This window comes from Hemiscyllium ocellatum, chromosome 39 (genome assembly GCF_020745735.1).
Source record: "Hemiscyllium ocellatum isolate sHemOce1 chromosome 39, sHemOce1.pat.X.cur, whole genome shotgun sequence".
NCBI classification, from domain to species: Eukaryota; Metazoa; Chordata; class Chondrichthyes; order Orectolobiformes; family Hemiscylliidae; genus Hemiscyllium; species Hemiscyllium ocellatum.
The window spans coordinates 32,928,398-32,941,360 of NC_083439.1; the positions used below are offsets into that span (position 1 = coordinate 32,928,398).

At 43.5% G+C, this 12,963-nt stretch overlaps 1 protein-coding gene across 2 annotated transcripts in view; it reads left to right on the top strand.

Annotated features, from left to right (window-relative positions):
- Positions 1-12,963, top strand: part of adamtsl3 (ADAMTS-like 3) — a 661,690-nt gene that overhangs the window by 470,001 nt on the left and 178,726 nt on the right. For both annotated transcript variants that reach the window (XM_060852820.1, XM_060852818.1), the window contains exon 13: positions 12,343-12,547. In XM_060852820.1, the coding sequence (XP_060708803.1) occupies positions 12,343-12,547 (205 nt within the window). The remainder of the gene's footprint in view (positions 1-12,342; positions 12,548-12,963) is intronic.

Genomic DNA, 12,963 nt, shown 5'->3' on the forward strand with positions numbered 1-12,963 from the left:
AAAAATTGCACAAGTATTTATCTGGTATTTTAATTGGTGCTGGTTAGGTAATAAGTCCAAATTGTAATAAAATATGTGACGATGGGAATCAATCTGCTAGTTTGTGTGAGTAAATGTACTTAAGCAAGTGAACCCATTTACAAAGGAAATAATTGTGCAATGTTGTTTAAACATTTTTGCAAGTTAATGAGTCCCAATTCACTGAACTCAAAAGTAGGAAAGAATTAGTAACATGCAACAAGCCTACCTAATACAGAGCATTGTCTGGAAATTACTTTGAGCGATTTTATAAATACTGATTGCATTATTATTTGGATCACATTTTTTTCCCTCTGCCATTAAAATTGAGGTGTTAAACTGCTTACTTTGCAGAGTGGAATTTGCTTCCAGTTTGTTCAGATATTTATAGTTTTCATGACTTGTGTGGTCTCTGTTCATCTGTAAACAAGGTACGCTCTAATTCTGCTCAGGAAGGGAAAGGAAAGCATGTGTTTATGACCTTAGGACATTCCTAAATGCTTTACCGCTAATGAAGTACTTACTTGAAGTGTACTCACTGTTTATATTGTAAAAAGCACAGCAACCAATTTGTGCACAGTGAGGCCTATAAAGCGCAGTATAATTATCGACCAGATAATCGATCTTGGTCAGGAAGTTTTCGTAGCCAGACCATAAAACAGAACTGTAGTCTACAATTTTGTGGAAAATACGATGTAAAATAATAGCTTTCGTTTACAAGAAGGTTTTGGCTTTAAATAAGTTCTCTACTTTAAGAAGATCATTTTTTAACAGGAGGAACCCTGCAGTAGACAGGACAAGACAATCTGGAACACAGGTTCTATAAGCTGTGACTATATCAGTATCACTATGATTGGCTGACAGAAGGATATGATTATGTTAGATTTCCCTGACTGTGAAGTTAAGTTTCCAGATGTTCCTTGGCATCCCAAATAGTGTCCAAACAGAAAATTAACCAGAAACATTCCCCACAGTGACAGACACATTCAAATGGCAGCAGTCCTGTAGCTGAAACTCAGAACATATGGCAGTGAAGGCAGCTACTCTGCTACCTATTTATCTTGCTACTTTAACCAATATTCACCCTCGTAATCAACAGTTACGTTTATTTCAAATAATCTTTGCTGGCTTTGTACTGTGTTTCATGAGAAGGGATCAGTTGTAACTAAATAATTGTATTTTGTTATTTGCACCTTGTTTTATGGTTCTGTCTCAAGCATTTATACTGATTGTGATTGGAAGGGACTTCCTTGTAAATAATGAAACAAAACTCTACTTTGCAAAGATTAAAGATCGCTGCTCCCTAATTATTACAGTTGCTAACAACTGGGTCTCAGTTCAGTTGGAATCTTAGAATCTCTGCAGTACGATAGGAGACCATTCGACCCATTAAGCTCACATCAATCCTCTGAGGAGCACCCCACCCAGACATTGCACCCTATCCTTAGAGCTCTGCATTTTCCATGGCTAATCCACCAAGCCTTTCACACTCCTGAACCCTGTGGGCAATTTAGCATGGCCAAACCACTTAACCTGCACATCATAGGACTGTGGGAGAAAACTGGAGCACACAGAGAAAACCATGCAGACATGGAGAGAATGTGCAAACTCCACACAGTCACCAGATGGTAGAATTGAATGCAAAGTCCTTGGTGCAGGAGAGACCACTGTGCCACGCCGGTCAGGTAGGTCTGAGCAAGAAAACCTTTCCTTCCAGGCATCCAAAATATTTCTTCCAGGTGAGGCAGCAACTTATATTAATATATCTTTCAATTTAGCTGCTCAATACATCATCTGTGTATTGGGGAGACGAAATGTAGATTGGTGACTCTTTTATTGAGCACCTCCACTCAATCCACAAGTGTAAATCCAAGCTTCAGTGCACTTCTATCCTTTTAATTTCAGACGTGATCTCTCAGTTCTTGGCCATCTATAATGGCCCATTGAAACTCATTGGAATCTCATTGTTAGACACTTCACAGCCTTCCAAGTTAAATGTTTAGTTCAACAATTTTGAATAGAACCACAGCCATCAGTTCTTCTGACAGCAACTGCTGGCAATGATTTTGCAATCCCTATGCTCTGGGATTATGGTTTGATATTTTCCTTGTCCGATTACCATCTCTTTCGTAATTTAGTCTCTACCCCTGTCCACGGTATCACAGTGCTTTGTTTTTGGCTCCCGTCACACTTTCCCTACCTCTGTGCTTCTGTAAAATCTGTTCCTCTGTAATACCTTCCTAATCTGATGATAGATCACCAGGTGAACAGGTTAACTCTGCTTCTGTCCCCACAGCTGCCTACTAATCGACACCTTTTACACATTGTTTATATTTCAAATGTCAAGCATTTGTTACGCTTTACTTCTGTGTTGGACATTGTTATGGATGTGGACGAGTGCCTCCTCCACTCTTCAATATGATCACGGTACATCCTTTATCTTATGCCATTTTCCTGCTTTCTTTCGATCCCCTTGATTCCTATAAAATGTAAAAATAAATCTCTGTCCCTTGAATATATTCTCCACTTGAAACTTGTTCTCCACAGCCTTCTGTGGTTGAGAATTTCACAGTTCACTACCTTTCTCTTCATCTCAATCTTAAATGGTTTATACCATATTCTGAGACCATGGCTGCTGGTTCTAGATGCTCCAAACAGGGAAAACATCCTCCTTGCATCACATCTGACCAACCCTATTAGAGCTTCATACATTTCAATCATATCCCGTCTCGGTCTTCTAAATTCTGATGAATGCAGGCCCAGTTGAACCAATCTCTTCTCTTAGGATAGTCCTACCATCCCTGGTAACTGCCTAGTGAACCTTCTGTGGAGAGCATAGATAGGGAGACCAGACCTGCCAGCAATAACTCCAGACATGGTCTCCACAAGGCCCTGTACAATTGCAGCAAGATATTCCAACATCTGATCTCAAAGCATCTTGTAATGAAGGTCAGTGTACCACCTGGCTTCCCAACGGCTTGCTGCACTTATCTGTCGAGAGTGTGGTGCTGGAAAAGTACAGCAGGTCAGGCAGCATCCGAGCAGCAGGAATCCTGATGAAAGGCTTATGCACGAAATGTCAATTTTCCTGCCCTCGGATGCTGCCTGACCTGCTGTGCTTTTCCAGCACCACACACTTGACTCTAATCTCCAGCATCTGCAGTGCTCACTTTCGCCCTGCTGCACTTATCTGTCTACTTTAATTAATTGATATACAAGGACATCATAATGGTCCACATAAATACAGATAACATTTTGAAAGAAAGAAATCCCCACAACATAATATGAAAGGAACCCGAAGGGTATGGGCTAACTTAGAGTCATAGAGATGTATAGCATGGAAATAGACCCTTTGGTCCAACTCGTCCATGCCGACTAGATATCCCAACCCAATCTAGTCCCACCTGACAGCACCTAGCCCATTTCCCTCCAAACCTTTCCTATTCATATACCATCCAAATGCCTTTTAAATGTTGCAATTGTACCAGCCTCCACTACTTCCTCTGGCAGCTCATTCCATACACATACCACCCTCTGCATGAAAAAGTTGCCTCTTGGGTCTCTTTTATATCTTTCCCCTCTCACTCTAAATCTATGCCCTCTAGTTCTAGACTCCCTGATCCCAGGAAAAAGACTTTATCTATTTATCCTGTCCATGCTCCTCATAATTAGGCAAACCTCATCATTAGGTCACCGCTCAGCCTCCAACATGCCAGGGAAAACAGCCCCAGCCGGTTCTGCCTCTCCCTATAGCTCAAATCCTCCAACCCTGGCAATATCCTTGTAAATCTTTTCTGAATCTTTCAAGTTTCACAATATCTTTCCAATAGGAAGGAGAACAGAATTGCACACAATATTCCAACAGTGACCTAACTAATGTCCTGTACAACCCCAACATGACTTCCCAACTCCTGTACTCAATACTCTGACCAATATAAAAAAGCATACCAAATCCCTTCTTCATGATCCCATCTACCTGTGACTCCACTTTCAAGGAGCTATGAACCTGCACTCCAAGATGTCTTTGTTCAGCAACACTCCCTAGGACCTTATCATTAAGTATATATGTTCTGCTAAGATTTGCTTTCCCAAAATCCAGCACCTTGTATTTACCTGAATTAAACTCCATCTGCCACTTCTCAGCTCATTGGCTCATCTGATCAAGATCCTGTTTTAATCTGAGGTAACTTTCGCTGTCCACTACACCTCCAATTTTGGTGTCATCTGCAAACGTACTAACTGTACCTCTTATGCTCGCATCCAAATTGTTCATATCAATAACAAAAAGTAGAGGACCCAGCATCGATCTTTGTGGCACTCCACTGGTCACAGGCCTCCAGTCTGAAAAACAACCGTCCACCACCACCCTCTGTCTTCTACGTTTGAGTCAGTTCTGTATCCAAATGGCTAGTTCTCCCTGTATTCTATGAGATATAACCTTGCTAACCAGTCTCCCATGAGGTACCTTGTCAAATGCCTTTCTGAAGTCCACATAGATGACATCCACCCCTCTGCCCTCATCATTCCTCTTTGTTATGTCGTTAAAAAACTCAATCAAATTTGTGAGATATGATTTCACACACACACACAAAACCGTACTGACTCTCCCTAATCAGTCCTTGCCTTTCCAAATACATGTACATCTTGTTCCTCAGGTTTCCCTCCAACAACTTGCTCCCCACCGATGTCTGGCTCAATGGCCTATAAGTTCCCTGGCTTTTCCTTACCACCTTTCTTAAATGGTGGCACCATGTTAGCCAGCATCCAGTCTTCTGGCACCTCACGTGTGACTATTGATGATACAAGTATCTCAGCAAAGTGCCCAGCAATCACTTCCCTCACTTTCCATTGACTTTTCGGGTACACCTGATCAGGTCCTGGGGATTTATCCGCTTTTATGCATTTCAAGACATCCAGCACCACTACCTCTGTAATATGGACATTTTTCAAGATGTCACCATCTATTTCCCCACATTCTATTTCTTCCATGTCCTTCTCCACAATAAACACTGATGCAAAATACTCATTTAGTATCTCTCCCATCTCCTGTGGCTTCACACGTAGGCTGTCTTGCTGATTTTTGAGGGGCTCTATTCTTTCCCTAGTTACCCTCTTGTCCTTAATGTGTTTATAAAATCCCTTTGGATTTTCCTTAACTCTATTTCCCAAAGCTATCTCATGTCCCCTTTTTGCCCTCCTGATTTCCCTCTTAAATCTACACCTACGCCTTTATATTCTTCTAAAGATTCACTCTATCTCTGCTGTCTGGACCTGACATATGGTTCTTTATTTTTCTTAACCAAAACCTAAATTTCTGTAGTCATCCAGTATTCCCTATACCTACCAACCATGCCTTTCACCCTAACAGGAATATACTGTCTCTCGACTCCTTTTATCCCATTTTTGAAGGCTTCCCATTTTCTAACCATCACTTTACCTGTGAACATCTGTCCCCAGTCAGCTTTTGAATGTTCTTGCGTAATACCATCAAAATTAGCCTTCCTCCAATTTAGAACTTCAACTTTTAGATCGGGTCTATCCTTTTCCATCACGATTTTAAAACTAATAGAACTGCAGAAGGATCTAGACAGTTTGGGAGAGTGGTCCAGGAAATGGCTGATGGAATTCAATGTGAGCAAATGCGAGGTCTTGCACTTTGGCAAAAAGAATAAAAGCATAGACTACTTTCTAAATGGTGAGAAAATTCGTAAAGCCAAAGTACAAAAGGATCTGGGAGTGCTAATCGAGGATTCTCTAAAAGTAAACATGCAGATTGAGTTGAAAATGTGTTGCTGGTTAAAGCACAGCAGGTTAGGCAGCATCCAAGGAATAGGAAATTCGACGTTTTGGGCATAAGCCCTTCATCAGGAATGAGGAGAGGGTGCCAGGCAGGCTAAGATAAAAGGTAGGGAGGAGGGACTTGGGGGAGGGGCGATGGAGATGTGATAGGTGGAAGGAGGTCAAGGTGAGGGTGATAGGCCGGAGTGGGGTGGGGGCGGAGAGGTCAGGAAGAAGATTGCAGGTTAGGAGGGCGGTGCTGAGTTGAGGGAACCGACTGAGACAAGGTGGGGGGGAGGGGAAATGAGGAAACTGGAGAAATCTGAGTTCATCCCTTGTGGTTGGAGGGTTCCCAGGCGGAAGATGAGGCGTTCTTCCTTCAACCGTCGTGTTGTTATGTTTTGCCGGTGGAGGAGTCCAAGGACCTGCATGTCCTCAGTGGAGTGGGAGGGAGAGTTAAAGTGTTGAGCCACGGGGTGGTTGGGTTGGTTGGTCCGGGCGTCCCTGAGGTGTTCTCTGAAGCGTTCCGCAAGTAAGCAGCCCATCTCCCCAATGTAGAGGAGGCCACATCGGGTGCAGCGGATGCAATAGATGATGTGTGTGGAGGTACAGGTGAACTTGTGGCGGATTTGGAAGGATCCCTTGGGGCCTTGGAGGGAAGTGAGGGAGGAGGTGTGGGCGCAAGTTTTACATTTCCTGCGGTTGCAGGGGAAGCTACCGGGAGTGGAGGTTGGGTTGGTGGGGGGTGTGGACCTGATGAGGGAGTCACGAAGGGAGTGGTCTTTGCGGAACACTGATAGGGGAGGGGATTGCAGATTGAGTCCATGATTAAGAAAGCAAATGCAATGTTGTCACTTATCTCAAGAGGGTTGGAATATAAAAGCACCGTTGTGCTACTGAGACTTCATAAAGCTCTGGTTAGGCCCCATTTGGAGTACTGTGTCCAGTTTTGGTCCCCACACCTCAAGAAGGACATACTGGCACTGGAACGTGTCCAGTGGAGATTCACACGGATGATCCCTGGAATGGTTGGCCTAACATATGAGGAATGGCTGAAGATCCTGGGATTGTATTCATTGGAGTTTAGAAGATTAAGAGAAGACTGAATAGCGATGTACAAGATAATACATGGCTTGGAAAGGGTGGATGCTAGGAAATTGTTTCCGTTAGGCGAGGAGACTAGGACCTGTGGACACAGCCTTAGAATTAGAGAGGGTAAATTCAGAACAGAAATGTGGAGACATTTCTTCAGCCAGAGAGTTGTGGGCCTGTGGAATTCATTGCCGCAGAGTGCAGTGGAGGCCGGGATGCTAAATGTCTTCAAGGCAGAGATTGATAGATTCTTGATGTCTCGAGGAATTAAGGGCTACGGGGAGAATGCGGGTAGTGGAGATGAAATGCCCATCAGCCATGATTGAATGGCGGAGTGGACTCGATGGGCCAAATGGCCTTACATCCACTCCTATGTCATATGGTCTTAACTTTGGTCGCTGACCCCAAGTGCTCCGCCACCTCGGTCACCTGCCCTGCCTTATTTCCTAAGTGTAGGTCAAGTTTTGCATCTTCTGTAGTAGATACATCCACATACTGACTCAGAAAATTTTCTTGTACACACTTATCAAATTCCTCTTCATCTAAACCCTTAACACTATGGCAGTCACAGTCTATATTTGGAAAGTTGAGGAAAATCCCCTACCACAACCCACTCTATTATTCATAAAGATAACTGAAATCTTTTTTTTACTGTGGCAAACAACCTAAATCAATATCGATCAAATGTCAATTAACAAACTGCTTGATTATGTCAAATTAAAACAAGGTACAGGTTAGCTAGCGAATACACCCGTAACAAGGTTTATACTGTACGCAATACTTCTGGCAGATACTTGACTTGAAAGGACCAATGCCTTATCTTCACCATGGACATCCAGTCCCTGTACACCTCCATTCCCCATCATGAAGGACTCAATGCCCTCCGCTTCTTCCTTTCCCGCCGTACCAACCAGTACCCTTCCACTGACACCCTCCTTCAACTGACTGAACTGGTCTTCACTCTGAACAACTTCTCTTTCCAATCCTCCCACTTCCTCCAAACCAACTGAGTAGCCAAGGGCACCTGCATGGGCCCCAGCTATGCCTGCCTCTTCGTAGTATATGTGGAACAGTCCATCTTCCGCAGCTACACTGGCACCACCCCCCACCTTTTCCTCCGCTACATTGTTGACTGTATCAGCGCTGCCTCGTGCTCCCACGAGGAGGTTGAACAGTTCATCCACTTTACTAACACCTTCCACCCCGACCTCAAATTTACCTGGACTGTCTCAGACTCCTCCCTCCCCCTCCCTAGATCTCTCCATTTCTATCTCAGACGACCGAATCAACACGGACACTTACTATAAACCGACCGACTCCCGCAGCTACCTAGACTATACCTCCTCCCACCCTGCTCCCTGTAAAAATGCCATCCCATATTCCCAATTCCTTCGTCTCCGCCGCATCTGCTCCCAGGAGGACCAGTTCCGAAACTGAACAACCCAGATGACCTCTTGCTTCAAAGACCGCAATTTCCCCCCAGACGTGATTGAAGATGCTCTCCAGCGCATCTCCTCCACTTCCTGCTCCTCTGCCCTGAGCCCCGCCCCTCCAATCGCCACCAGGACTGAACCTCACTGGTCCTCACCTACCACCCCACCAACCTCCATATACATCATATCATCCACCGTCATTTCCGCCACCTCCAAACGGACCCCACCACCAGGGATATATTTCCCTTCCCTCCCCTATCAATGTTCCGAAAAGACCACTCCCTCTGTGATTCCCTTGTCAGGTCCACACCCCCCACCAACCCAACCTCCACTCCCGGCACCTTCCCCTGCAACCGCAAGAAATGCAAAACTTGCGCCCACACCTCCCCCCTTACTTCCCTCCAAGGCCCCAAGGGATCCTTCCATATCTGCCACAAATTCACCTGCACCTCCACACACATCGTTTACTGCATCCGCTGCACTCAATGGGGCCTTCTCTATATTGGGGAAACAGGCCACCTACTTGCAGAATATTTCAGAGAACACCTCTGGGACACCTGGACAACCAACCCAACCACCCTGTGACTCAACACTTCAACTCCCCCTCCCACTCCACCAAGGACATGCAGGTCCTTGGACTCCTCCATCGCCAGATCATAGGAACACGATGGCTGGAGGAAGAACGCCTCATTTTCCGCCTAGGAACCCTCCAACCACAAGGGATGAACTCAGATTTCTCCAGTTTCCTCATTTCCCCTCCCCCCACCTTGTCTCAGTCCCAACCCTCGAACTCAGCACCACCTTCCTAACCTGCAATCTTCTTCCTGACCTCTCCGCTCCCACCCCTACTCTGGCTTATCACCGTCACCTTAACCTCCTTCCACCTATCGCATTTCCAACGCCCCTCCTCCAAGTCTCTCCTCCCTGCCTTTTATCTTAGCCTGCTTGGTGCACACTCCTCATTCCTGACGAAGGGCTCATGCCCGAAATGTCGATTCTCCTGCTCCTTGGATGCTGCCTGACCTGATCTGCGCTTTTCCAGCAATACATTTTCAGCTCCAACATCAGCAGTTGCTCCACCATGTCTAATTTTTCCAAATCTGATTGTCACCTGTAAGGAACATCTTGGCAAATCCCTGTTCTCTCAGTCTTGAGCAGTTGCATCAATTCTGTTTCATTTCTTTCGTACAGTAACTGAAGACTTAAAAGCATTGCCATTTAATATAGTTTTCCTTGCTGCTCCACAGCAGAGGCTTTTGCTCTTTGTGTTGCCTGCATCACTGTAGCAATCTTTCTTCTGTTTTATTGAGTTCCTGTGAAACGTTGATAAAACTGCTTAATGCAATTCTATTAAAGTTTTATTCCCCCTGGCAAATTGTGATCACATGGATGTTTCTCCACATGGAGAAGTTTTTAAAATCATTCACAGCATGAGTGCCTCACTGGCTAGACAGGCATTTATTTCCTGTCCCTAGTTACCCAGAGAGCAGTTAAAATAGAATCCCTGCTGTATGGAAACAGGCCATTCAGCCCAACAAGTCCACACCAACTCTCCAAAGAGCATCCCATCCAGACTCTCCTCCCTACCCTATTCCTGTAACCTTGCACTTCCAATGGATAATCCATCTAACCTACACATCTGTGGAGTGTGGAAGGAAAACAGAGCATCAGGAAGAAACCTGTGCAGAAACGGGAAGAATGTGCAAATTCCACACAGGCATTCGCCCGAAGCTGGAATTGAATCTGGGTCTGTAGTGCTGTGAGGCTGTAGCACTAGCCACTTTCCAAGCAAATCCCACAGTTTGGTGTGTCAGCAGTTCGGTGGAGTCCGAATACACAACCAGGCTCTGATGATCCACAGAATGAGATTTGGGCTCTTCATCTTGTAACATTTGTTCACCAATAATGACCAGATATGTGGTGGCTCATCCACTTGATAGTTGTATCACGATGGAAATCTCATTTTCCCAGAGTCATAGAATCCCAACAGTATGGAAACAGGCCCTTCAGCCCAACAGGTCCACACCAACCCTCCAAAGAGTAACCCACCCAGACCCATTCCCATTCCCTATTATCCTGTATTTACCCCTGACCCATATACCTAGACAACACATCCCTGAACTCTGTTGGCAATTTAGCATGGCCAGTTCACCGAACCTGCACATCTTTGGATTGTGGGAGGAAACCCATGCAGACACAGGGAGAATGTGCAAACTCCACACAGACTGTTGCTCGAGGCTGGAATCAAACCCAGGTCCCTAATGCTTTGAGGCAGCAATGCAAACAACTGAGCCACCATGCAGTATCATCGTATGGGTTAAAAAAAAATGGAAATTCCCTAATTTACCTGTCATCTTGACCCCAGGCTGACAGAAGGCATGAACCAGATTGTTATTTACTATTTTTTATTTCAAGTATTCAGCCTCTAGCTACAGATAAACACTTGATATGTAATGCTACAATCAAAATTCTAATCCCCTTACGAACTATCCTGTACATGCACACGCGCACAGAGTTAAACAAAACATTGATTATGGTCTGAGGGAACACTGGGACAGCAGTTCAGTAATATTTGTTCATATGATCTGTTCAGATTATTCTGATGATTCTTGGATTGTTTAGAACATGACTTTTCAGTTGTCCTTCTCCATTGCTTCCAGTGGTTTGCAAGAGGCACGCTTGATTCACTTATTAAAGATCTCTGATTTATTAATGAAAAGTCATGGGTTATTATTAACTGCTGAAGGAAGGATAAACTGGATTCCTTCAGGCTTCTAGTGGCTTATTGTGGAGAACAGATAGCGTGAGCTCTTAAACTGATCATGTCCAGAGGCTTCTCTATATCTTGCTCATAATCCCAAGCTGTTCAAGTACCTGAGAATCAATCACATGATTGTTGAAGAGCAGAAGACCTTTGCGAGTGACCAGTGAACAATGGCAATCTGCAGTTTGTTGACAACCAAAGTCCCATCTGTACAACCTTTGACTCTAGTTCGTCTGCAATCACTAGCTGAAACACACGGTTATGCCAACAGTTTTTACAAAGCGTATCAAATTTCTTGCTTTCAAGTCATTGTAGTTCTTGTAGTCCCTGGTTCTTTCCTCATTCCATCCCACATTAGCAAAGCACAGAAATGAAAAAAGATGTTTGGGATTTTGCTATTAGCACATTGGCTGTTATGTTTAGGCTTGTGCCCGAAACGTCGAATTTCCTGTTCCTTGGATGCTGCCTGACCTGCTGCGCTTTAACCAGCAACACATTTTCAGCTCTGTTATGTTTAACAAGGTAACATCAACTGCACATCAAATGTAATTCGTTGTTTCCACTTCCAGTTGGCCTGAAGCAATGAAAAAACACTGTAAAAGGGTGGATAGGAGCTTCTCAATACAGGTGCAACAAAATAAATATTGTTTTATAGCTTTTTGAAATAAACTAAGTTAAGCTTTTATCTCCATGAATAATTTTGTGAGGATCATTTTAACTTGTGTTGATCATTGCTTATAGAATGTTCACCAACTGGTAGTCCAGTGTTTGTTTAATGTGAGGTAATGGATCCTGTATCAGTTGCGGTATATTTGTGAAAGAAGCAATAAGCAAAAAGGTAGAGTTTCAAGGGACAGGATCAGAGATAGGGAATGCCTGATAGTGTCATAGTTATAACTTGCACTCCCATTGGACAACATGCTTTTGTGGAAACAGCATCTTTGGAGAAACTTTGAAGAAATAAAGCGACTTAATGAGTGTTAATGGTTTTGCCAATATTCTCACTAAAAAGCTCAAGCTATTTAAGGAACAGTAAATATTTAATACCTTCTCTCAGTTATATGATGAAGAGTCTTACCGAATCTGCTTTATAAAAGCAATGGTTAAACCATTGCATTCAGTTTCTCCCAAGTCTACAGTGAAAATCAGAAAATTAACTCCAGGTTTTCACTCCCAGTGAGCAACACCAGGAAAGATCTTTCAATATGTAGAGATTTATTCCAGTGATATTTTTCTCACCGTGTTTTATTTTGCCAGTTGGGAAAGCAACCCTTGGACTGCGTGTTCAGTTTTCTGTGGAGGTGGAATACAAACTCGAAGTGTGCCTTGTGTCGAAGAGAACATGTATGGGGAAATTATTCCAGTGGAGGAATGGAAGTGCATGTATGCCTTTAAACCAGTAATGATTCAGAACTGCAACCTTTTTGACTGCCCGAAATGGATTGCCATGGAATGGTCACCAGTGAGACATGCTATTTCCTTTTTAACAAAATCTCTTTCTTCTATAGTTTTGATGGTTAATTGGTTACCCTGTATAATCAAGTCAGGTAACAGCTCAGCTCCACACTGTTGTATTTGCCAGTGATATTTCACTTGGTTTCCTGTCAATAGTAAAGCTCTTCAATAGGGAAATACTTTGAATAATGAAAACCGATACAGTGTCATTTTCGTGGAATAATTTGATAACTTTAAGAATAGACAGCCAATAAAATGAGTTTTGTAGAATGTTGATATAAATATTATGAAGTATAGGATATGTAAACTTGTTTTAGTGTTGATTATAAACTAGTATTGATTTTTTGGAGTGTAAATGAACAACTGTAAGAGTGTCATTAATTAGATTGTTTGAATAACTGATGAATGCTCTTTTTGAACATA